The sequence below is a fragment of the Moschus berezovskii genome, chromosome 4 (genome assembly GCF_049115385.1).
Source record: "Moschus berezovskii isolate FMDL1 chromosome 4, NW_MosBer_1.0, whole genome shotgun sequence".
Lineage (NCBI taxonomy): Eukaryota > Metazoa > Chordata > Mammalia > Artiodactyla > Moschidae > Moschus > Moschus berezovskii.
Window position 1 is genome coordinate 73,343,929 of NC_142463.1, and position 23,787 is coordinate 73,367,715.

General features: G+C 44.0%; 1 protein-coding gene across 7 annotated transcripts in view; it reads left to right on the plus strand.

Annotated features, from left to right (window-relative positions):
* Positions 1-23,787, plus strand: part of SLC44A3 (solute carrier family 44 member 3) — a 92,737-nt gene that overhangs the window by 30,608 nt on the left and 38,342 nt on the right. For 6 of the 7 annotated variants that reach the window (XM_055404075.2, XM_055404078.2, XM_055404076.2 and 3 more), the window contains exons 9-11: positions 3,214-3,400; positions 13,093-13,258; positions 22,447-22,603. In XM_055404075.2, the coding sequence (XP_055260050.2) occupies positions 3,214-3,400; positions 13,093-13,258; positions 22,447-22,603 (510 nt within the window). The remainder of the gene's footprint in view (positions 1-3,213; positions 3,401-13,092; positions 13,259-22,446; positions 22,604-23,787) is intronic. The other variant, XM_055404077.2, reaches the window with a different exon arrangement.

A 23,787-nucleotide genomic window follows, 5' to 3' on the forward strand; every position in this document is an offset into this window, starting at 1 on the left:
ATATTGAGCCTGGAGATATAGGTTGTTGGGGGAGGCTGGTTGGCAACTGAGAATCATTCAGGCCACTTTCTGGATGCTGATAGTGGTGCTGGCATCACAGGCCTGGACAGGCTCAGGGGTTGGCTTCAGGCGGCCCATGGGCATCCTTTAGTGTGTTACTTGCTAAGCATTATGTCATGGAGGCGTGACAGTCAGGGGTTTTCACATGCCCATTAAATGTTTCAGCAACTCAGTTCTCATAAGAGCCTCAAATTCTCTCACCAGCTCAGCTCTCTCCTTTAAGGAAATACTCGAGTTCTCACATCTGACACGGGCCTCACATTTTCTCTTCTCTAGGGAGGTGTCAGGTTTGTGTTCCTCACATGAACTGCATCTCAGGGAGCAAGTATCTGAGAAAGCTCCTGGTTTGTCCTGGGTCCAGGCCCATGGCTGGGCAGGAGGCTGGAGAAGAAAGGCCCCCCACACCCCAGGCCAGGTGCTAGGCTGTTGTGCACAAGGGGCAGGGAGAAGGCAGGACTGGGAGCCGGGGGCGCTCACCTCCTTCCACTCCCCCCACAGCCAGTGTCCTCCCCAGCCCTCCACAGGGCTCCCTTTGTCTTCACACACTGAACCATCAGTGGCCGTCAGATGCCAGGGTCAGGGGATTCTCTTCGCTGAGTGTAAGGATAGAGGAAGGGGAGGCTGTGGGAGGAGAGGGAGGAGCCGCACCACGGCTCACATGCTGTTCATTGACACGTGCGTCACTGCTACTTAGTTTCTGCCAAGTACCAGTTTCTGGTGAGCTTGTTCTCGTAAGGTCCCTATGACTCTTTGTCACCATCACCATTTACTGAGCACCTGTTTTGCACAGGGCCCTGCACTAGACAATGAAGCTGGCCAGAAAAAACACACAGCCAGCACACACCCCACCGTGAGATGAATTACAAAGCCAGCAATGCCAGGACATGATGCACAGGGCGAGATTCCAGCCTGTGAGGGGAGCTGCCTAGGAATATTACTTCAGTGGTTTCAATATACCCAGTAGCAGCAATGAAGAAAATGGGATGAAGGGCATTGGCTGCTCACCTCAGGGTGTCAGCCTAGGGGCGCAGGCGGAGATGCAGCAGTTTGCAGCTTAGAGCCAGAAAGGGGAGTAGAGGCTGGACCCCTGTGCTGAGTCAGCTCTGCTGCCCACCCCACACCCCTGGCACTGTCCCCAGTAAGCAATGCTGATCTCCCTAAGACTAGGGAATAACGGGATACTTAACTCTTCAGTTCTGGTCAGTATCCTCGTGGTGTACTTAGAACATGAGGAGAGCCTTTTATACATACACACACACACATATTTAAGTTGAAAAACACACACATGTTAAATACACACATTTTAGCATTCCATTCAGGAGCTACCAGCCACTCAGGAGATACAGGCTTATTTGTCTAAAGATTATATCATTTTGCTTCATTAAAATTTTTAGTAAAAAACGAAGTCCCTCTTCCTTGTTGATTGTGCTAGGCATTGAGGACACAAGAGATGGAAATTCCTACTCAGCCTTCACAACTCTTATGTCTCCTCCAGGCATCCCTCCCTGGGTCCTCAGGCCAGTCCCCACAGCTGGGCCCTTCAGCCCCGGGAGCAGTTTTGCATATTTTTTCCCTCTGTCCCCTGACTTCCCTCCACTTGACTATGAGATCCTTATGGGCAGCAACACCTGAGTCCAGTGGGAAGAGGAATGGCATCTTGGGCTCTGGGAGTGGTGTTCTGGGTCACATGGACAAGAGAGGAGCCTGTAGGATGTTCCCTTTGGCAGGAAGGGACTGGACCGGGGAGGTCCTGATTTGCAGTAGTGATGATTTCAATCTTTATCCAGGCGCTCTGGGGAAATGTCAAACGATTTTGATCTGGGAGATGACATCCTTGACTGCACATTTTACAAAGATCCCTTTAGCTTGTGTTGGAGGAGGGATGAGGTCAGGAGTAGGGGGTTAAGGGAATTAAAAGCAGAAGGTAATGAGGTTATTGGGGGTCTAGGCGAGAGAAGATGAGATTTGAGCTGTGGCATCAACGTGGGAATCAAGAGGAGAGAATAGATTGAGAGCTCTGTCAGCAAACAGATTGTGCTATGGCTGTTGCTTTGCCAGCCCTTGACAATAAGGGATGGCCCTGCCCTCAAGAAGCTTGATGTCAAGTAATGTGCCATGCAGGCAGTAAACATCCACAGTAGAGTATGCTGAGTGGTACAGTAGGGTAAGATGGAAGCCCGCAAGAGAGGAACCTAACTTTTTCTTGGAGAGTGCAGAAAAATTAGGACCACTGGAGTAGGGAATACAGGGGATATAGATTTTTGTGTGAAGGTGATGAAGTCAGTTCTGGACACGTTGAGTTTGACACACTGTAGGATACCCACTGCCTGGTCAGTAACTGATGTGCTTACTCATCCATCAGGTAGAGAAAGGTGAGGTTGGAGATTTTTATTTTATTTTATTTTCAAAATTTTTTATTAGAAAACTGAAATTTACAATGTGTTTATATCACTCACTGAGTACATGGCATTTAAAAACAGCATCATTGCAGAAAGATAACAAAAATATAAAGTCTTAAAACCTATGGGATATGGAAAACAATTGACAGCATTGCGTAGCTTGCAGGATCTTAGTTCCCCAATCAGGGATTGAACCTGTGCCTTCTGCAAGGGGAGCATGGAGTTCTAACCACTGGACCACTAGGGAATTCCCTGGAGATTTTTTATTTGAAAGTTTCAAGCATCTAAGAAGGATGCTATAACCACAAAAGAGCAGGAGGGACCACCCAAAAGATCCCAAGAAACAGCAACTGAAGAAGTAGAAGGAGACCCAAAAGAAGCAGCATTGTCACTGTGGTCCCTGGCCCTTCTGCAGTCCTTAAGCATTCTCTGGCATGTTAGGTGCTATTGGAAAAAGAAATGGACAGTTCCCTGTCACCTGAGGACCTTATTCTCTCTCTCCCTCTGACCAGATTGCAAGCTCCTGTAGGGCAGGGGCTCTGTCTTGTCCACTGTTGTAGCGGCAGAATCTAGCACAAATATCAGCACATAGTAGATGCTCAATTAGTACTTGAGACTGTGTCTATTCCATTATAATAAAAGTAGGGGGTGACTGTATTAAAAGAGCTGTCTGCTGCGATGTCAGTAAAATATTAGGGTTTAAGTTCCTCTCACTTCTTCAAGATTTTGAATAACTTAACCCCTTTTTCACCAGGCAGTTCTACTCATCTTGATTTATGTCCTCAGAAAGAGGATCAAATTGACAGTTGAACTTCTCCAAGTCACAAATAAAGCCATCAGCAGCTCTCCCTTCCTGCTGTTCCAGCCACTGTGGACGTTTGCCATCCTCATTTTCTTCTGGGTCCTCTGGGTGGCTGTCCTCCTGAGCCTGGGGACTGCAGGTAAGGGCCGTGGGGATGGGGTCCATGATGCTGGAGTCAGGCCCCAGCATTCTGGAACAACTGGCCTGTTTTTGTAAGGACCAGACTTCCCATGCAGATTGGGTCCTCTGGTGGCAGCAGTGATGGTGTTTGGGGCTCTGTCATGGGGGGATGCAGGAAATTCTTTTCCCTCTACTGTATCAATATGTGGGGGGAAAAAAGGGCCCTTCTGAAATGTTGTTGCTGTCTCAGAAGAATCAGTTTACGTTTAATGAGAGTGCACACAGACCTCTGCATTGCCTTGCTCCTGAGAAGACAAGGCTGCTGCATTTAGGGCAGCCGTGCACAGTTTAAAAATAAGAGGTTCTGTTACCAGGAAAAGATGAAAGAACAGAAATCATGAGACAGCTGGAAGTCTCAACTGGGGCAACATTGAACAATCACGTGCTAGCTCATTTCCTCGACGTAGTCTTGGTCCTGGTCACCTAGGAAGGCAGTGGCCTCGGTGCCTGCAGGAAAGTGAACACTGGCTGAAAATTTCCTGAATTCTGAGCTCTGTACTAGGTGCTTCCTTGTGTTCTCTCCTTTAAGCATCGCAGCCCCCTTTTGATGCCTGTGTTGTTATGTGCAAGTTATAGGCAAGAACACTGAGGTTCTCGTTAAGTAGTTTGCTGAAGGCCATCCAGCTAGCTGACACCAGAGCTCTGGAACAGCTCCAGCTCTAGAACCTGTGCTCTTTCTACTACCTGACATGTCCCTGTGTCTGGGATACGGGGCTAGGAAATCAAACTAGGCCTCCTGAGCTTTGTCCGTTCAAATCGAAGCAGTGTTGTGACCCCAGAGACTGGCTGGTGGATGCGGGCTATGCCCGTAACGTGGTGTTTGCAGCCTGTGACTAGAGGGCAACATGGCAGGCCGGGGCTGAAGCCGGAGTGGGCTGGGGTGAGTTGTGGCAGGGGGTGGCAGGACTGGATGCTCTGGGTGATAGACTGTGATGCTGAGCCCTCGTCCTGCAGAACCACAGGGACGAGTTGAGGACTCGGGAAGCATGACTTGGGACCAGGGAGGGACCTTCTCCTCCAGCCTCCAGGGCACAGTTGCCCACTGTGCTGTCATTATGGGCTGTGAGTCTGGGTGAAGGGAATTGTCTGTGTGGTTTGGAGCAGGACGCATTCTTTCGTTCTTTCTTTAATGCACAAATGTTAGGTGAGGGCTGTGGGACAAGGCCCTGGCAAGGCACTGGGGAAGAGTGGTGGCCTCTGCCCACAGTGAGGATGGCAAAGGCAGAGGGACATCACAAGAGGAGAAATTTGGGGAGCTGTGAGAGCACCACAGTGAGGCTCCAACCGACTTTGTGAGACAGGGAAGGCTCCTCAGAGGATGGGCTGGAAAGTTCCATAAGATCGGAAAGTACAGAAAGAAGCAAAGGGGTTTAATGGGGTCGTGTCCAAGCACAGGAGAGAACCTGGTCATAGAGGACAAGGCGAGAGCTGGTCCTGAGAGTGGGGGGCACAATCAGAGAGGAACGTGCCCCAAGGCCAGTTCGAGTCGGGGGTGACTCGATCCGCTAGCAGGGTGCCCCTTCAGTTCTTCCTCTTAGGCCCTGGTTGGGTCCAAGGCCTGGGAGGCATTGAACAGCCTGGACCCCAGGGCTGAGGGGGGCGGGTAGGGACAGAGTGGGCTGCTCTGTAGGGTAGAGGGCAGCACGTTGGAAGTTTAGGTATTAAAGCGTGGCCATTTGGGAAGGAGATAAATGAGCACAAGTGAGATGAATTGAAGAGCAGGAGAGACTTCCCTGGTGGTCTAGTGGCTAAGACTCTGCTCCCAATGTAGGGGCCAGGGTTTAATCCCTAGTTGGGGAGCTAGACCCCACATGACCACAACTAAGAGTTTGCGTGCTGCAGTTCCAAGGCGCCGCAACCAAGACCAGACCAGATAAATACAAATAAATATGAAGGGCAGGAAAGGAAGCTGGGTGCCCAGGACCTGCTGCAGGAATCTGTGAGCAGGTAGATACCAGGCTTCCAGGAGGCCTGGTGTTGACAGAGCTCCCTCCTTCCCTCCTCCCCAGGGTTGGGCAGCATAGAAACCAGGCCACCTGCCTCTCCTTTCCACTCACCTGTGGGCCAGCATGGAGCACAGAGGTCCCTTTGTCTTCAAAGGCCTTTTCATGCGGTGCCAGGATGACAAGCTCTGGGCCTGGGCGGGTCATCTGCTGCTGTTTGGATCCTCAGTAGATGCCCATGTGATAGGGGGTGGTGAGGGATGCCCGCGCAGCACCTGTCTCATCTCACTTTCCCTCAGCAGATGCCCAGGTGGTGGGGGTGGTGAGAGATGCCCGCACAGCACCTGTCTCATCTCGTGTCCCCTCAGGCAGTCGCAGAGCCCTCAGACTCTCCAGTCTCCCCCCAAGGTCCCCAATGTTGTGGGGGTGTCCTCAGTGGTACATACTGTGAGATTATTTTTGTGTCACGTGATTGAATAGTAATACTTTATTGTGTAAAAAAGAGAAAATGCAGAAAAAGTCAACTTAGGTTGATAAGCTTTTGCCATTTTTTGATGAGCTGTTTCTCTAGTGACTGTTAATAAGTCCCTTAACTAGTTGACAAACTCAGGCTTATTTGGGGATTCCTTCAGTGGAGCAGAAGAAATGACAGGGCCCCAGAAATGACAGTAATTAGTCAGTTGGGACTTGTATGCTATGTGACAATGATTACTAGAATCCAGTGGAAGAAATAGTTACAAGAACACGGTAATAACCTTGGGAGTCCAGTAGGTGCGGTTGGCGGGTTGGAAAGAGCCCAGATGATCTGATGACCCTCAGTTATCATTAGGTGGTCAGGAAGCCGCAGAGTTGAAACAGTAGAAGAAAGGGGCCCGTTTGGGCTGGAGGTGGCTTTCTCTCCCACTAGTACTATAGTCAGAAGAGATCTATCATCACAGGAATGTGCTTAGCATGCTGAAAGGCAAAGGACTGTGCTTGGAAAGGAGACAGCAGGGTCAGATAGAGGGACTCCCATCAAGGGACCTGGGATCTAGGCTAGCTCTGGCCTTCCTTGAATGTAATCTGGACTTCCTTTTCCCATTTTTTGCAGTAGACAAATGGTGCTTTCCCCAGGCTGCCTCATAAGGAAGTTAGGAGGCTGAGATGGGACCAGAGCTTTGCTTTGCAAATAGGGGGCTGTATGTGTTTCTTATATTAGGAACTAATGTCAACCAAGGAATGTCTAGTACTAACTTAAGGTTTGTGGTTTGTTCTCTGCCTGGCATATTTGAGAACACAGTATACAAGAAAATTGTCCTCTTTTTAGATTATCAGAGATCTAGAAGATAATTGAAGTTATTTCACAAAAGCTTCCTAGTAGCCCAGCCTTGTCCTAGGAACAGGGGGAAGAGGGGTTGCTCAAGAGAGATCTGAAACAGCTCCTGCTTTTCAGAAGTTTATGTCCCTGTGGGGAAGTGTGAAGGGAGGCAGCCTCCATGAACATCTAGGTGTCTTTGCACCTGATGTGATCTTAGTCTAGAATCTTCTCCCCTTCCGAAGCCTCACCCCAACTTTCTGCCTATCACTGCTTGGATAACAAGTCATTATTCAAGATTTGTTTTGAGTAATATATTTCTTGGAACTATCCTTGGTGGCTCAGACAGTAAAGAATCTGCCTGCAATGCAGGAGACCTGGGTTCGATCCCTGGGTCAGAAAGATCTCCTGGAGAAGGAAATGGCAACCCACTGCAGTATTCTTGCCGGAGAATTCCATGGAGAGAGGAGCCTGGCGGGCTACAGTCCATGGGATTGCAAAGAGTCGGACATAACTGAATGATTAATACTTTCACTTTCAATATATTTCTTGGAAACTCATAAATTGCCCAAGCATGTTGAGCTATTTCTTCTTTTTTTTTCATGCATTTTGTATATTCTTCATTCTTTTAAGACTGTTCATCGAATGCCTGCTACGTGGCTTGGGAACTAGAGATACAGCAGTGAACCAGATACAGGGAATGGGAAAAGGAGCATAAATCTGTTACGTCAGGTGGTGCTGAGGCCTCTAAACAATCACACCGGATGATGACTTGTGTGTTGTCCCCCCTCAGGAGAATGAACACCTGGAGGGCAGGGACTGTGTCTTTTTCTTTCTGTCTCTAAGGTCCGTGCACAGCCCTTAAGTGAGTTCAGCGTGTGCTGAGTGAGGGAGTGAATTCACATCGCTGTTGTATTGAATATGATGTATATACAGAAAGAAGTAGGTAAGCTCCAGGCGTGATGGCCATGTGATTTTCTTCTCTTTTTCCCTGATCCTCGTGCTGTCAGAGCAGAAGCTGAGCCAGTGGGAGGCACGGGCAGGCTGGGTGTCAGCAGGACACCAAGCCCGTTGGCTGGAAGAGGCCAAGGGCACAGAACGTGTAGAACATAGTACTGTTTTAGGTTGGGCCTGCATCATTTGGAAGATTATCCCAATCAGCTACACTGCCTTTCCTGAGAAACTGCCATTTACACTAATCATTAGTAACATGTCAGTCTTTCAGACTGCTTTAAAACTTGCTTATAAGACCCAAATTTAGCTCCATGATGCATTTCCTCCAGGTTATGATGATGATCTCTAGGAAGACTTCCTAAAAGTTGTCTCAAATCTCTGATAGGATGTATTACTTGAGGAAGATTGGTTCATTCATTCATGCAATCATTCATTGAACAAGTATTTATTGAACATTTACTATATCAGATCCTCTTATAGATGCTGGAGATACAGCTTTCCCTCCAGTTTGGAGGCTACAGGGAGATAAGCATTAAATAAAATGAGTAAGTGAATTTTATAGTATATTCAAATTTGATAGGTGGTAAGGAGAAAAATAGGGCAGAGAAGAATAATAAATGCTTGTGCTGTGCTGTGTGTGCTCAATCATGTCTGACTCTTTTGCAACCCCATGGACTGTAGCCTGCCAGGCTGCTTTGTCCATGGAATTTTCCAGGTAAAAATACTAGAGTGGGTTGCCATTTCCTACTCCAGAATAAATGCTTAAGGAGCCACAATTAATCTCTTCTACTTTTTGCCATAACACTTATCAGATTAACTTATCATAACACTTTAAATCAGATTTGAGACAAGTTTAGCTTCAAGCCCCTAAAGCTTAAACTTCAGGGTCTTTCATTTGCAAGGACTCTTGCAAGGTTCAGTACCTAACTACCTAACTTTGTATTCTTTGTCTTATCAAGGGACCCTCAAACTGTGTAAAATTCAGACATCTTAAATGTATTCTAGCATTTATTATATTTTCATAGTATATTTTTAAAACAAGAAATGCTTAAGGAGGGGGCTCCAATTTTTAATTTAATGATTGGGGAAGGCCTTGTTGAGAAGATAATTGTGAGCAAAGATTTGAAGGAGGTGAGGGCAGAGCCATGAGACTATGTGAAGGAAAAGGAAGTGTTCTAGGCAAAGGGAACAGCAAAGGCAGAGGCTCTGGGGACACAGTCAGGAGGCCCACTCCCCAGAGAAGTGTGGTTGAAGGGGAGCATGTTTCAGGCTGGGGTCAGAGGGAACACAGGGTCAGATCCGGAGGCCTCATGGGCCATTACAGAACTTTGTTTCTGAGACAGGAAGTCATTGCAGCATTTTAAGTGGCAGAGTGGCATGGTCTGACTCACATTTTCATGGCAGTGATTCAGGGAGGAGGTGTTAGTGGGTTAGAACAGGGTTATAATGGTGGACATGCTGTGACATACAGGTTCTGTATCTACTTTGAAGAATTTCCTGATATTAGATTAAGGATGTGAAAGAGGAGATGGGGATGACACTGAGGTTTTTTAGCTTGAGCAGCTGGAAGATGAGATGGCCATCAGCTGAGATAGGACAGGACTTTGAGTGGAACATCTTCCATGAAGAGCAAAAATTTGTTTTTAGTTGTGTTGATTGAAATATCTTTTAGACATCCAGGTGGACATGTCGGGTAGGGAGTTAATGGTTTGAGTCTGAAGTTTCTGGAGAGGCCCAGCTAGAGGTCTACATTTGGGAATTGGGGAACACATGAATAGTATTTAAAGCCATGAGATTTGAATGAGTGCAGACAGAAAAGAAATCCAAGGACTGTGCTTTGCGGCATGTAAACATTAAGAGGCCTTGGAGATAAGGAAGAAAAAGGAAAGGAAATTGAAAGGGAACAACCAGAGAGCAGGAGAATAATGTGCTATATGGAACTGGGGTGAAATGTTGAATGTGTCATATGCTGCTGATCGGTCAGATAAGAGCTAAGGGTTGACCATTGAAGTTAGCAGCATAGAAATGAAACAGGACAGTTTGAGAGCAGCGTGGGGGAGTGGATCACAGAACGGGTTTAAGAGAAGAAGAATTAGAAAGAGTAAAAGACAACCTCGAGAAACTTGTCTGTGAAGAGAAACAAAGAAGTAGGAAGGAAGCTGGAGGAGTAAAGGCAGTTCAAATAATTATTAAAAATGATTCAGTAAAGAGGAATATTTTAAGGAAGCAAGAAAGAGAGGGAAATTTTCGGAAGTGGTGTCTTCAAGTAGATGAGAAAGGGGATCGAGTGTGGGGGCTGACCTTCAAATCACGGACAGTTTATCATATTAAGGTGAGGTTGTCCAGTTATGGACACGTGCTGCTAAGGGGTAGAGATGGGGTAGATGCTCGCAGAGATTTTCCCATGGCTTCAGTTTTCTCAGGGAAACCAAAAGTGAGGTCACTGACTGAGCATGAGGATAGGAAAAAACTCTTAGTTAGAGATTGGAGGAGAGATTATTAACAGTCCAGAAGAAGGGGAGGTGAATAAACTGATGTAGCAGCATGTGAGTTCCTGATAGTCACTCTGATGATATCTTCTTTCTGATTTTTTTTCCTTTTTCATTTTTTTCCCTTAAAAGCTGACGTCCAGCATAAATCCAGAATGCTAAATAAATATTTCTTAACTTCACAACTGAAATCACATCTACTTATACCTCAATTATAGCTAATCTTATCTTGTATTTAATATTCTAAGCAATTGCCTGTTTAATCCACATAACAGCTACATATATGGCATTTAGAGCCACGAGACTGGATGGAATCAACAAGGAAATGAAAAGTAGGTATTAGTATCTTCAGATTACCAACATTGAAACAGATTTTAAAAGGCCCCGCAACCTCATAACCTGCCTGAGGTTGTTCAGCCATTAGGAGACGGAAGAGATATATGAATCTTAGTCTGTGTGACTCTCAAGCTCTGTAACCCCTGCCCCGGGTTCATCTTGTCTTTCCTCTTCATGTCTTCAGTTAGAGAACAGAGGCCCAGGTTGCTTATCACAAATGTCAAGGCCGAGATTGGAACCAGGCCTTCATCCAGTTCAGTGCCCTTTTCACTACCATCCCAGATCCAATCTCATCTTGGGATCCAGTCCCCGTTAGCATCTGTTAGCTACACATGGTGGTAACAGTATTGTAATGTGTTAGTGTTAATGACAAAGCAACTGATACTTTGATGAGACTCTTGCCTGCACTAACCTAGCCATCCAGGAGAGGGCAGCCGTGTGTGCATAAACACACCTGCCCCACCCACAGTTGTGTTCTAAGCTTCTCCCTGAAGCCAGAGCTCCCGATTCTTCAGAGTGTTTGCTTAAAGCTGTGGTTATCAAGCAGCAATTTGGTAATGTTTAGAGACATTTGGGTTGTCTTAACTGGAGGAGAGGAGGAAAGAGGCTCCTAGCATCTAATGGGTAGAGGCCAAGAAAGCTGCTTAATATCCTGAAATGCTATAGGGCAACTCCCCCACTTCACACCCTTAACAATTATATGATCCAAAATGCCAAATGCTATGTTGAGAGGTTGATAAACCCTGCCGTAAAGGAAAGTCTGTAAATAGCCTGGTTATTACTGAACCAGAAGAATAAATATTTGATGGTTTCAGTAAAGATGGTCAATAACAATGAAGTAGTCAGTCAAGAATATCTTTACCCATCCTGCTTCTTTGAGGGATGCCAGGAGTGTGGCGGCCTGTGTGGATCTTGATGTATCCCTTTTAGCCTCCTCCGCTTGCTGACTGCTGTCATCGGTGTGCCAAGCTCAGGTGTGTGTGAATGTGCCATTGGCAGCCCCAGGGAGACACAATCGCTCCTCAGCACCCAAGGCCTTCGTATTTACTTGCCTTTTGTCTGTTGAGGAAATCGTCCCTCCTCTTCTTTGGAAACTTCATCCATCCGCAAATCACGTGTGATATTGTAGACCTGTGCTTGCAAACTGCAGCGTGTCCCCGTCACTGGTGATCCCATGCGTGTCGACTGGCCCCATCGTTCCTGCTGTTCCAGGAGTGGCTCTCCAGGTCTCCACTCACCTGATCTACAAACATGTGCCTGTCAGTCATCAGGGGCCGCCTCCTTTGGGACTGGGAATGCTTTTCTGAAACACATCCATTTTGGAAATGCGTAAGCATTTATTAGCGCCTTACCTGAAATAGAGATTGCCTCCAAGCCAGAATGAATCCAGGGTTCAATAAAATATTAACTTCTGTCTGTGAACCAAGCTGATCTAGTATTTTTCACAATGTGACTCTTGTTCAGCAGGACACAGAGCAGGAGTTCCTAAGACCAGCCTTTGTCTATGGAGTCAGTACCTTCTACAGTGTGATCATCTTCCCACCTCCTTTGCCCAGACCCTATTGTGAATGTCTAAAGACATATGAATTATGAACCTCAGAGCAATTTAGGAAAGGAAATATTAGTATGAAACTCTTTAAATGTTCTTCAAGTTGTAGGTTTTGCCAGAGACCAAAGTGCCATCTTCTTTCTTACAGTACTTTGTTTAAAATACACAGCAGGGAACGTCCTTGGTGGTCCAGTGTTTAAGACTGCCTTCCAGTGCAGGGGGTATGGGTTCAATCCCTGATTGGGGAGCTAAGATCCCATATGCCTCACAGCCAAAAACCCAAAGCATAAAACAGAAGCAACATTGGAACAAATTCAATAAAGATTTTTTAAATGGTCCACATAAAACAATCTAATAATAATAATAATAAAATGAAACAGAGCAGAGAACATCTAGAAATCAAGTTTAGTTGCAGAACTGAGATTTGGTGTGGAATTGAGTTGAATTGCAGAGACAATTCAGGGGCTATTTTAGATGAGAGCAAATAAAGCGGGACATGGCAGAGCATTGCTGGGGTTACCTCACTGGCCTCAGTTTAATATAATATTGTGCTCCTGAAATTTAAGTAATAAAAATCATCATCACTTGTGGACTGATATTTCTATGGGCCAGTACTCACCAGGTAATCCCATTCTACTCTTTCTTGAATGACCATCAGGAAATGGGTATTACAGATTGTGATAGAAAAACCATGGGTTTTAGAGTCCACTGTGTCCAGGTTTATATTCTTCCTCCACTAATTATGAGCAGTGAGACTTTGCAGAAGTCACTTGACTCTTCCAAACCTCAGTTTTCATATCTGTAAAGTGGGGTGACTATTAGAAGATAGATCATGTGTCATCTTATACAAGTTGCCTACCATTTATCATAATTATCACTGTTAATATTATTCATAAGTTAAATGTGGGTTCTCAGTTTTAGTTTTGCTATGAAGATCTTAAGTTATGGTGGGAACTTCAAACTTGACGTTGACATCTGTGTTTCTTGTGATGCCAAAGTCTAGAACTGAGGAAGAATGGCCTCTTGAACCTTCTTCCATACTTAGGAAGATACAGATATAAAGCATGTTTGTGTTTGAAACTTTAGGAGCTGCACAGGTCATTGAAGGTGGCCAAGTGGAGTATAAGCCTCTTTCGGGCATTCGGTATATGTGGTGGTACCATTTAATTGGCCTCATCTGGACTAGTGAATTCATCCTTGCATGCCAACAAATGACTGTAGCTGGGACAGTGGTGACGTGTTATTTTAACAGGTAGGTCTAGCGTGTTACTGCTGTTGACTTGTCTGTGTGCTTCATGTGGTGTGTCTCAAAAGATATTTTGGAATTTTGACATGACCTCTCAAATGAGATGGGCAAGAGAAAAAGACTAAGCTCAAAATTAGGCAGAATGGTGGGATGAACTGAGAGACTGAGATTGAGATATGTACATTATTGGTGCTATGAATAAAATAGATATCCAGAACCTACTGTACAGCTCAGGGGACTCTGCTCAGTGCTCCGTGGTGACCTAAACAGAAAGAAAATCCAGCAAAAGAGGGGATAAATGTATACACATAGCTGATTCACTTTGCTGTGCAATAGAAAATAACACAGCACTGTAAAGGAATTACAATAGGAATTAATTTTTAAAAGTTAGGCAAAAAAAAATTTGCCAGGATGTTTATTTAGTAGTAAAAAGAAATACTATATCTTAAATCTGTCACATTTCCAGCCTTTTTTGCATTAAGCTAGAAAATCCAAAAGGAAGCCAAACATGGAAGTAATCAAACTGCTTAGAACTGAAAGATATTCAAAAGAAAGGGTTGACTTCTCCTGTAAATATCTATTCTTACTGACTTCAAACTTTAAGAAAATTACTGATCTATTTGGAACACACTTCAGTAAGTTCTATGAGCATCATTTCATCCTATGTTAAATGAGGAGAATGTTTTCTTTGAAAGCAGTTTTAAATCCTAAGGGAATTGTACATGACTATAAAATACAATTTGTGTTCTTATAGTTAAATGCTAGTGAATTCATTACTTGCTTTTCTGTCCACTATGATACTTATTTAAGTGTTTATCTTCCATTACTTCATCAAAATAATTGAGGACATGCACGTGCGTCTCAGTGCTTTACCTCTTTTGTGTTTGTGAGGTTCTCCGTGAGGCAGATAAAAACCACAGGTGAGAAGAACAAGGCCAGTGCAATGACAGGCTTGGGCTCAGAACAGGAAGCTTACTTCTGACGGGGCTGGTCCTCCTCTAATCTCTCAGACTAAATGGGCAGAAAAACATGAGGGTTCATGGGGGTAAGAAAGTCATCTAGGGATGATTCATACTGTAGAACGATTACCTCCCAATGATAAGGAGTGCTATGGGTTTTATTACAGTGGTGCTGTTGGGAGCCTCCTTCTTTAGAGACCCCGTCACATGAAAGGCGGTAGCCCTAGGCACTGAGAGCCTTCGCGCCTTTGGAGGAGGTGGTGTGTGCTGCTTGCTCCTGAGTACAGGAGCAGAGATTATTCTAGCCAAATTGGCTGGCAGCAGGTCACATCTCTCTGACAGCAGTGATTTTGTTCTATTTTAGTAACACAAAATCAAAACATTTTCAATGAGGGCTTTGTATTTAACCTCCAGTGAAGTGTATATATGTGTCTCCTAATGCCTTCCCCCACTCTAATTCCCCTCCCCCAAAATCATGAAAAAATGAAGAAAGCATAAACACACAAGGGCAGCAGGAAACTGGCAGTGATAGCAGCCAAGAAACATCATGGCAATCCAGTCCAGTATTCTTGCCGGGATAGTCCCATGAACAGAGGAGCCCATGGAATGGTAAAGAGCAGGACATGACTGAGCGTGAACGAATGAACGAAGAAACATCAGTCAACTTTGAAAACTGAAGACAGGGTGAGTGAATGGTGAGCAGATTGCAGAAGCCTCAGAAAGCCTATCTCTGTGCATCTGGTGGGAGAGGAGGCTGATTTGAGCCATGAAAATCTAGAGAGATTCAGGAATTCAGGTGTAAAACATGTTTGCAAAGATTAGTTAAAGGTGTTGCTAAGGAGCAATTAGGCCCCATGGCCCCTCCTTCATACCAGCAGATATAAGTTGGGAGCTTCGCTCTCCGGAGAAGTCGTCAGTGAGGGCCTGGATGTAGGGTATCTGGCACAGCCAAGTCTGGGACAAAGCTCTACCCTGAAAGAAGGGGGAGCAAGTGGAAATCTAAGAATCTGCCTGCAATGTAGGAGACCTGGGTTTGATCCCTGGGTTGGAAAGATCCCCTGGAGAAGGGAATGACCACCGTCTCCAGTGTATTCTTGCCTGGAGAATTCCATGGATGGAGGAGCCTGGCAGGCTGCAGTCCATAGGATCATGAGTCAGACACGATTGAGCGACTGACACTTCACTTTCATTCTACCTGCTCCCAACCCACACTCCACAGCTCAGACTCCAGGATGTCGACAGCCAGGTTGATATTTCTTAGGCATGAGATTATCGGATTCTTCTCTGGAGAAACTGTATAATCCAAAGCAAAGACCTGCAGATAGTACCACGTGGGGATCCCCCAGTGAAATGGCCTGATGCCCTGACTCTGAAGCAGATGGTGAAACTCACCAGTCAGCAGTCACCCTTGTACAGAACCTCCAGTTCACTCTTTGATTCCTCATGCTTAAATGTGAACCTATCGCCAGTGATTGTTAAAAATTTGAAGAAGCCTGCTGTGAAAGAAAAAGATCAAAATGAACAAAACAAGCGAACAAAAAAAAAATTAAGGAAAATAGGGGCAATGCAGGCAGCAGAAGAAAACTGCAACAGCAACTCTAATAATATCTTCAGAAAGAACCAAAAAATGTTGCTTTCATAAAATAAGAATCAAGATAAAGAGAAGCGTGAGAGAACTGAAAGACCTCTTTGTCATTAAAAATATGATCGCAAAAGAGAAAGATTTCTACTGATGGATTAAAATATAAAATTGAACTCCTCCAAAAGATAGAACGAAAAGATAAAGAGATGGAAAATAGGAGAAAAAAGATAAAATTTAGGACACCCGACACCTGACTAATATGAGCTCTAGAAATAGAGAACAAAGAAGAAAGGGAGGAAATTGTCAAAATTTCCCAGAGCTGGAGGACATGAGTGAAGAGAGGATCCCAGAAGCTTTAGAGAGAAAGATCACAGGCGAAATAGCAAGAACTAGAACCAGTACAAGATCTGTACTCTGAAAACTGTAGAACACTAGAGAAGGAAATTGAAAATGATACAAACAGATAACCAGGGTGCATGGATTGAAAGAACTAATATTGTAAAAGTATCCATACTATCCAAAGTAATCTACGTATTTAATGCAAAATACCCGTGATATTTTTCACAGCACTAAAAAAATCCTAAAATTTATACAGAATCACAGAAGACCCTGACTAGCCAGAGTAATCTTGAAATAAAGGAAATATTATTAACTTAAAGAAAAGTCAAAAGCTTATAAAGAAAGAAAATATAATCAGAACACACTGTTTCAAACAGTTGTGAATGTTATTTATGTACTGATAATGTAAGCCCTAAACATTAATTAAAACATACTCAGTGGTGAAAGATTGAAAATTTTTTTTCTAAGATCAGGAACAAGACAGGAGTGCCCACCCTTACCATTCCTATTCAACATAGTACTGGAAGACCTAGCCAGAGCAATCAGGCAAGAAAATGAAGAAAAAGATACATACAAATCACAAAGAAAGAAATAAAATTGACTTTGCAGATAATATGACTTTATTAATATATAAATAAAATTCTAAAAACTTCATCAAAAAAACTGTTAGACTAATCAATGAATTCAGTAGAGGTACAGGATACAAAGCATTCAGAAAACAATTGCATTTCTCTACTCTAACAGCAAAATATCTGAACAAGAAATAAAGAAGACAGTCTCATTCACGCTGGCATCGAAAACAATAAAATACTTAGCAATGAATTTAAGGAGATGAAAGCTCTGTATACTGAAAAGTATAAGACTCTGATGAAAGACACAAATAGAAATATATCCTGTGTTCATGGATCAGAAGAATTAATATTGTTAAAATATCCTTATTATCCAAAGCCATCTATAAATTCAATGCATTCCCTGTCAACCTTTCATTTATATTTTCCACAGAAATAGAAAAATTCTAAAATTTGTATCACAAAAGAGTCCAAATAGCCAAAGCAATTCTAAGAAGGACACACCTGGAAGCATCGGATGTCCTGATTTCAAACTATACCACAAAATAGTATGGTACTGGCATAAAAATAGACCCATAGATCAATGGAAGAGAACTGAGATCCTGGAAAGGGGAAAGGATAATCTCTTCAATAAACAGTTCTGGAAAAACTGGGTAACAACATGAAGAATAAAATTAAACCTCTGTATTACACAGTTCACAAGAATTAATTCAAAATGGTTTAAAGACTTAAACATAAGAACTGAAGTCCCTAAACTCCTATGAGAAAACATAAGGGAAAAGCTCCTTTACATCAGTCTTACAAATGATTTTTCAAATATGACACCAAAAGCACAAGCCACAACAGCAAAAATTAGTGAGATTACATCAAACTAAAAAAGTTCTACACAATAAAAGAACCAGTCAACAAAATGAAAAGACAGCCTATGGAATCAGAGAAAATATTTGCAAATCATCTGTCTGATAAGGAGTTAATACCAAAATATATATATAACTCCATAGTAAAAAAAAAAAAAAATTCAGTTAAAAAAGGGGCAGAGGAGCAGAACTTCCTTTCCAAAGAAGATACACAAAACAGACACATGAAAATGTTCTCGACATCACTAATCATCAGGGAATACATATCAAAACCACAATTAGATACCACCTTATACCTTAGAATGGCTATCATCAAAAAGACAAGCGGTAACTAATGTCGGCAAGGATGTGGAGAAAAGGGAACCCTCTTTCACTGGGGGGTGGGGCGTGTGAATTTGGTATACTGACAGTATGGAGGCTCCTCAAAAAATTAAAATCAGAACTATAGGCTCCAGCAGTCCCACTTCTTAGGTATATATTGAAAGGAAATGAAAAAAGCATCTTGAAGAAATGTCTTCACGCCTATGTTCATTGCAGCACTATTCACAATAGCCAAGATACAGGAACAACCTCAGTGTCCATTGAAGGGTGAACAGATGAAGAAGATGTGGTGTATGTAACGGAATGTTATTTAGCCGTGAGAAAGAAGGACATCGTGCCATTTAAAGCAACACGAATGGACCTTGAGGGCAATATGCCAAGTGATACGTCATAGAAAAACAAACAGGGGTGATACCACTTATATGTCGAATCTAAAAAAGCTGAACTAATGGAAACAAAGTAGAATGGTGGTTGCCCGGGAGTGGGGGTAGGGGGGAAGGGGAGGAACGGATTAAGGGCACAAACTTCTAGTCAGAAGATGAGTAGTTCTGGGGATCTAACTATAGCATGATGATTATGGTTAACAATACTGTGTTATATACTTGAAAGTTGCTAAAAGAAGAAACCTTAAATGTTCTCACCACAAAAAAAAGAAATGGTTAATTATATGAGGTGATGGAGGCATAAGCTAATGCTAAGATAGTAATCATTTTGCAACGTATATGTGGATCAAATCAACACATTGTACACCTTGGACTTACATAATGTTACATGTCGATTATAACTCAATAAGACTGGGGAGAAATCTTTTAGAACTTTAGTATAATTATATTGAGAAGAAGAGGAGTGGGAAAATGAGTATACTTGGCAGTTTAAGCTGCCAAGGAGAATGAAAGCTGTATCATCCATAGTGGGAAGTCAGTAGACATTCTCTGAGACTGAAAAAATGAAGAAATTCCAGTAAGAACAGGTAATTTAGGAGTGTGAAGGTGGGTTCCAGAAGAAACAGCTAAAATATTGCCTCTAGGGAGAGAGACAGTTAGTGGTGGAGAAAGAAAACTGCTGTTCTTCCTGTTACACCTAGCAGTACTATTTGACTTTTTAAGATATTTCACATATTTGATAAAAATAAACTAATTTAAAATAAAATGCATACTGACTTATTTTTAGCACCGCTATTTCATTTATTAAAGAGTTCTGCATTCTTTTTGACTGTGTGCTAATTTTGAAACCTCAAGGTTTTCCCTTATCTCAGGCTTACAATTCTTTAATCTCATGTTCCAATCTGCACGCAGGATGAGAATTAAATATAGCCAGAGTGCATTCATCTCTGTCATTCATTTAAGCAGTAAGAGGAATGAAGAGGTCATCCAAGGAGCATCAAGTACCAGGACATGAGCATCCTGTGTAATTTCCCTTTTACCACCATTTGCTTGAATTTCAGCGAGGTCAACTGAGAGCCATAAAGATGGGGCTGGGGTGTGATAGGAAGGAGCCAGCACTGCTCAGTTTGGAGAAGGGACGCTTGAGTCATGACTTCATCGTTTGCAAGTATACAGAAGATGGTTTCCAGCTGCTTTGGATTTGCTGAGGAGGAAGTGGATTGGATTCACAGCTGAGCCTAAGGAATTTCGGTAGGAGACACATGACTTTGCTAACCCTGACAAGAGCTGCTGAGGACCTGTTCTTCATAACAAAGAGTTTCCTTTTTTCTTTGAGATTGGATAAATGAACCTCACAGCTTCCCCCACAGTCTTCCCAACCCCATCTTGCAGTGATTCTGCTGAAAGAAATGTCAGGAAAGGACGAGGTCTCTTCAGGGACACACCACACTCCTTTGCCCAGGACCAGACTGACACTGGAGGCCAAGCATCCTGTGCAGCCTGATCCATGTCCAGGAGCCGCAACACAGAATGAATTATCCACGCTGTTGAAGAGTTCTCAGTGAGCACTCGACTGGATCTAACCAGAGCTAAAATATGCCTCCAAGATTCCTAAGTTTCTGGAGCAAGTTATGTTGAAGCAAATCGCAGCTGCAAAACAGCGCTTAGATACCATGACCCAAAGGCATTACAGACTTAGGTGAACGAGAGCATTAAACGCTTTGCACAGGACTTCCCTGATGGTCCAAGGGTTAAGAATCCGCCGGCCAGTGCAGGGGACATGGGTTTGATCCCTGGTCCAGGAAGATCCCCACGTACCACACAGTAGCTGAGCCCTGTGTGCCGAGCCTGTGCGCCTAGAGCCTGTGCTCTGCAACAAGAGAAGCCGCTGCAATGAAGAGTAGTCCCTTCCTAGTTGCTCGCCACAACTAGAGAAAGCCTGCGTGCTGCTGTGAAGACCCAACACAGCCATAAATAAATAAAAATGTTTAAAAAGTAGTGCATAAAAAAAAAAAAGAAAATGGTTTGGCCAGGGACTTGAACTGATGCTGTGTCCTGGGACCCCCTGGCTCCGTCACACGGGGCCAGGCACCTTCAGCACTCAGAGCAGCCACAAGTTTAAAACTAGAGAAGCTGGGCATGTGGGGTACATCCTGGAGTCCCCTGCTCTCCCCCACTGCCTGGGGCCTTCCTACTGCTGCCACCCACAGAACCCAGCGAAAGTTGCCCGGTATGGAGTACTCCCTGTAGACAGAAGCAGAAGTCCACCAGGAGGCTGTGGCATCCTCATAAGCCTGTCTCTTAGCTGCTCAGTATGTCCCTTGCTGCATGGTGGTCCCAAACTCCAGTTCTCAAAATGTGGTGAAGTATTAGTTTAAGCTTCACTAGGTGTAATCAAAGCCTCTTCCTGAAGGCAGGTTTTGCTACTTGCGAAGAGATGAAGGCTCCAGGGACATGCACAGCAGAGGCAGGGTGACAGGTTGATATAACCTTTGAATGTGGAAAAGAGTCTAGGACAAGAAGGTGGGGTCTCTGAGACCCCCCAGTGATTGACCTGTTCCCGTAAGGTGGTATTTAGTTCTTAGGACAGGGTATTGAGTGAGTTCTGGCTCCACAGGCTGGCCTGGTTTGTGAGCTGGCCCTCTTTTCAGGTTTTCTCTCCCAAGTGGTAAGTCAGCTTCTGGAACATCTATGTCTTCTTCCAGCCAAGCCCAAAAGCGTCTGGAGCCATCACCGGGCTGTGACACAGAAGAGGGCCATCCAGACAGTGCAGATACCACCCTGCCTTAAGTGGTCAATCCCATCCCTGCGAAACCTCAGAAAACGGATTGCCTAAGCTCAAACTTCAGTACCTGGAGGTCCAACCCTCCAGCCCTGTGAATCGTTTCCATATCGGATGGGAGAGCAAGCGCTGCCCTTGTCTGCCTGCATCCCTGCTTGAGAACCAGTCCATTCTAAGGCACATGGGTCTCCTCAATGGGAAAGTAAACAGTCTTCCTCTAAAAAAAAAAAAAAAAAAAAGGACTCAGGAAAGGGGAAAAAAATGTGTCAGATTTTCCTGGCTGTGCTACTTTTCTAGTTTATCAGATCTAAGTGAATTCATATCAGCAATAGCTTCCCTGGCATTTCCTATTTTCAACAATATTGAGTTGAAACACACATCGCCCGTTTTGTGGGACGACTGGATTGCAGCTACTCTGCTCCCAATATTGCTTTCATATTCTCTCTTCCTTCCTGGATGATTTAAATAACAGCAAAATGTGGCTGTTGCCAGCTCTTAAAACATTTCTGGCTGCATTCCTTTTCCTCCCTGAAAACCTAGGCTCTAGTCAAAACCTTAATTCATAGTGACTTATTAGCAACCAGAGTGAGCTGTAGAATAATCCATTATGAAGAAAGCAAGCCTCCCCTGGAATCGAGTGAAGGAGCTTCTCGGAAAGGGCCTCACTTTCTAGAACTGGCCTCAGTGGGCTGGGGGAGGGGTGACATCAGCCCTCCCTCGTTTTATCTTTCAGGTGTGGGGGAGGGGGAAGAAAGATGTGCCCGTTCTGTTCTTTTTCACTTTTTTTCCCTGCCTGTGAAACTGACTTTCGCATTCTTGAGAGCTGTGTCATGACAAGTCCCGAAAATGATTCACAGTGAGGTGGCCTTTACAGAACAGAGGAGAAATCAGCTGGGTTTCAGGAGCTGGAGAAGCCAGAACTCTTCTTCCCTCTGCTGTGAGCCGGATACTCCCTGGCTGCGAATCCTGGTCATGTGATGTGGTAGTGATTTTCATCACCAAGCTAATACTGGCAATATTTACAGATGCAAGTGTGTAATTTAAACGTAGGGGATTATTATATAATTAAACTTCTGAAACTGAAAATGGGATCGATACCCAATTTAATGGATTGGTGGAGCTGGTTAGGTGTTGTAAAGAGGAAAACTTGTTCAGTTCATCAGTATGTTTTGAAATGTTCTCTTCCTTGTTTATAACATTGAGTACCACCAAAAATATTTCTTAACTTAGTCCAAGAAATAATTTAACCTTAGCTAGCAAGGAGTATAAAAATTTTGCCAAATGCAGATGGCGTCACTGCTTTCTAAATTGTTAGTACCGTAGATTATTTGAACCAGAGAGGTTTTTTGTTTCTTTCTAAATAGTGTTTTTTAAATGCTGTCTTTTTTTCTCCTGTTCCCAGAAATAAAAGTGACCCTCCTGATCGCCCGATCCTTTCATCTCTCTCCATTCTTTTCTGCTACCATCAGGGAACAGTTGTCAAAGGGTCATTTTTAATCACTGTGGTGAGGATTCCAAGAGCTGTTCTCATGTACGTGTATAACACTCTGAAAGAGAAGGTAAGGCAACACATTAAAACAGAGTGTGCTCTGTGTTTGGGTTAGAGAAAAGAATCACTGGAGAACTGCACTGGGTCCCAGGACAGGAATGTGACCTGTGTCAGGGGCCATTCAGAAAGCTCCAATGTGCTTCACGTCCCATCCACACCCCACCCCCAGCAACCTTCCTGTCCAGCTCCCTGTTTTGTTTAATTTTGTTGAATTTTCTCCAACATGGTGGCACAGTTGGTGTAGGGAGGGCATGGTTCTTAGCTTGCTGGTTTTTCTTCCTATTTATATGCTGAACACATGGGAGAAATTCTTAAGATGAAATTTAAGCAAGGTTTTATGGACATTTATCATGCTTTTTTAAAGAAAGAAAAATATACGATGAGGAGATTTGCTTGTTTCTGTTTTAATGCTAAAATGTTCGCCACCTTTTGTGTTTCCTGGAGGGTGTCATGGGAAGTTAGTTGCATGTCCCTGTGTGTGTGTTCATGCTTAATAGTGAGAAATGGGCAAGCTGACCTAAATCTCAGCTCAAAAGACAGAAAACTGTGCAGCTTTTGTGCCTGGGGGTTTTTCTTCTCCCTGGTTTTTATTTCCATGCACATTTGGTTATGAATGCCGGTGGAAACCAAAACACCAGGAAAACAGCTGTTCTCGTGGTATTTCTGGCCTGCCAAATAAGGAAAGGTTGGATTTTTCCCAACTTTTCTGTTCTCACACAACGTCAGTCTCCCCACCCCCGCATCCCCACCTCTGTGTTGGTGACTTGGTCGGAGTTTCACAAACAGCGAGTCCAGCCATTTGGGTGAAGGTGTGTACTTTGAGTGAACTGGGAATGCTTTACGTGTGGATTCGTAATTACACTTTAGGATTGTTTCTGTCTGCTCTTTGTTGGAGATTTCAGTCGGTCAGTGTTAGCTGCTCAGCTGTCTCCCATTCTTTGTGACCCCGTGGACGACAGCCCGTCAGGCTCCTCTGTCCCTGTTCTCCAGGCAAGAATATTGGAGTGGATGGCCATTTCCTTCTCCAGAGATTCTTCCCAACCCAGGGATCAAACCCAGGTCTCCTGCATTGCAGGCAGATTCTTTACCATCTGAGCCACCAGGGAAGCCCAATCAAGATTTAATTGTAAATCAAGATTTAAGATTAGCATATTAATTAAGAGCAGCTAATTGGATTTCACATAAAGTTATCTA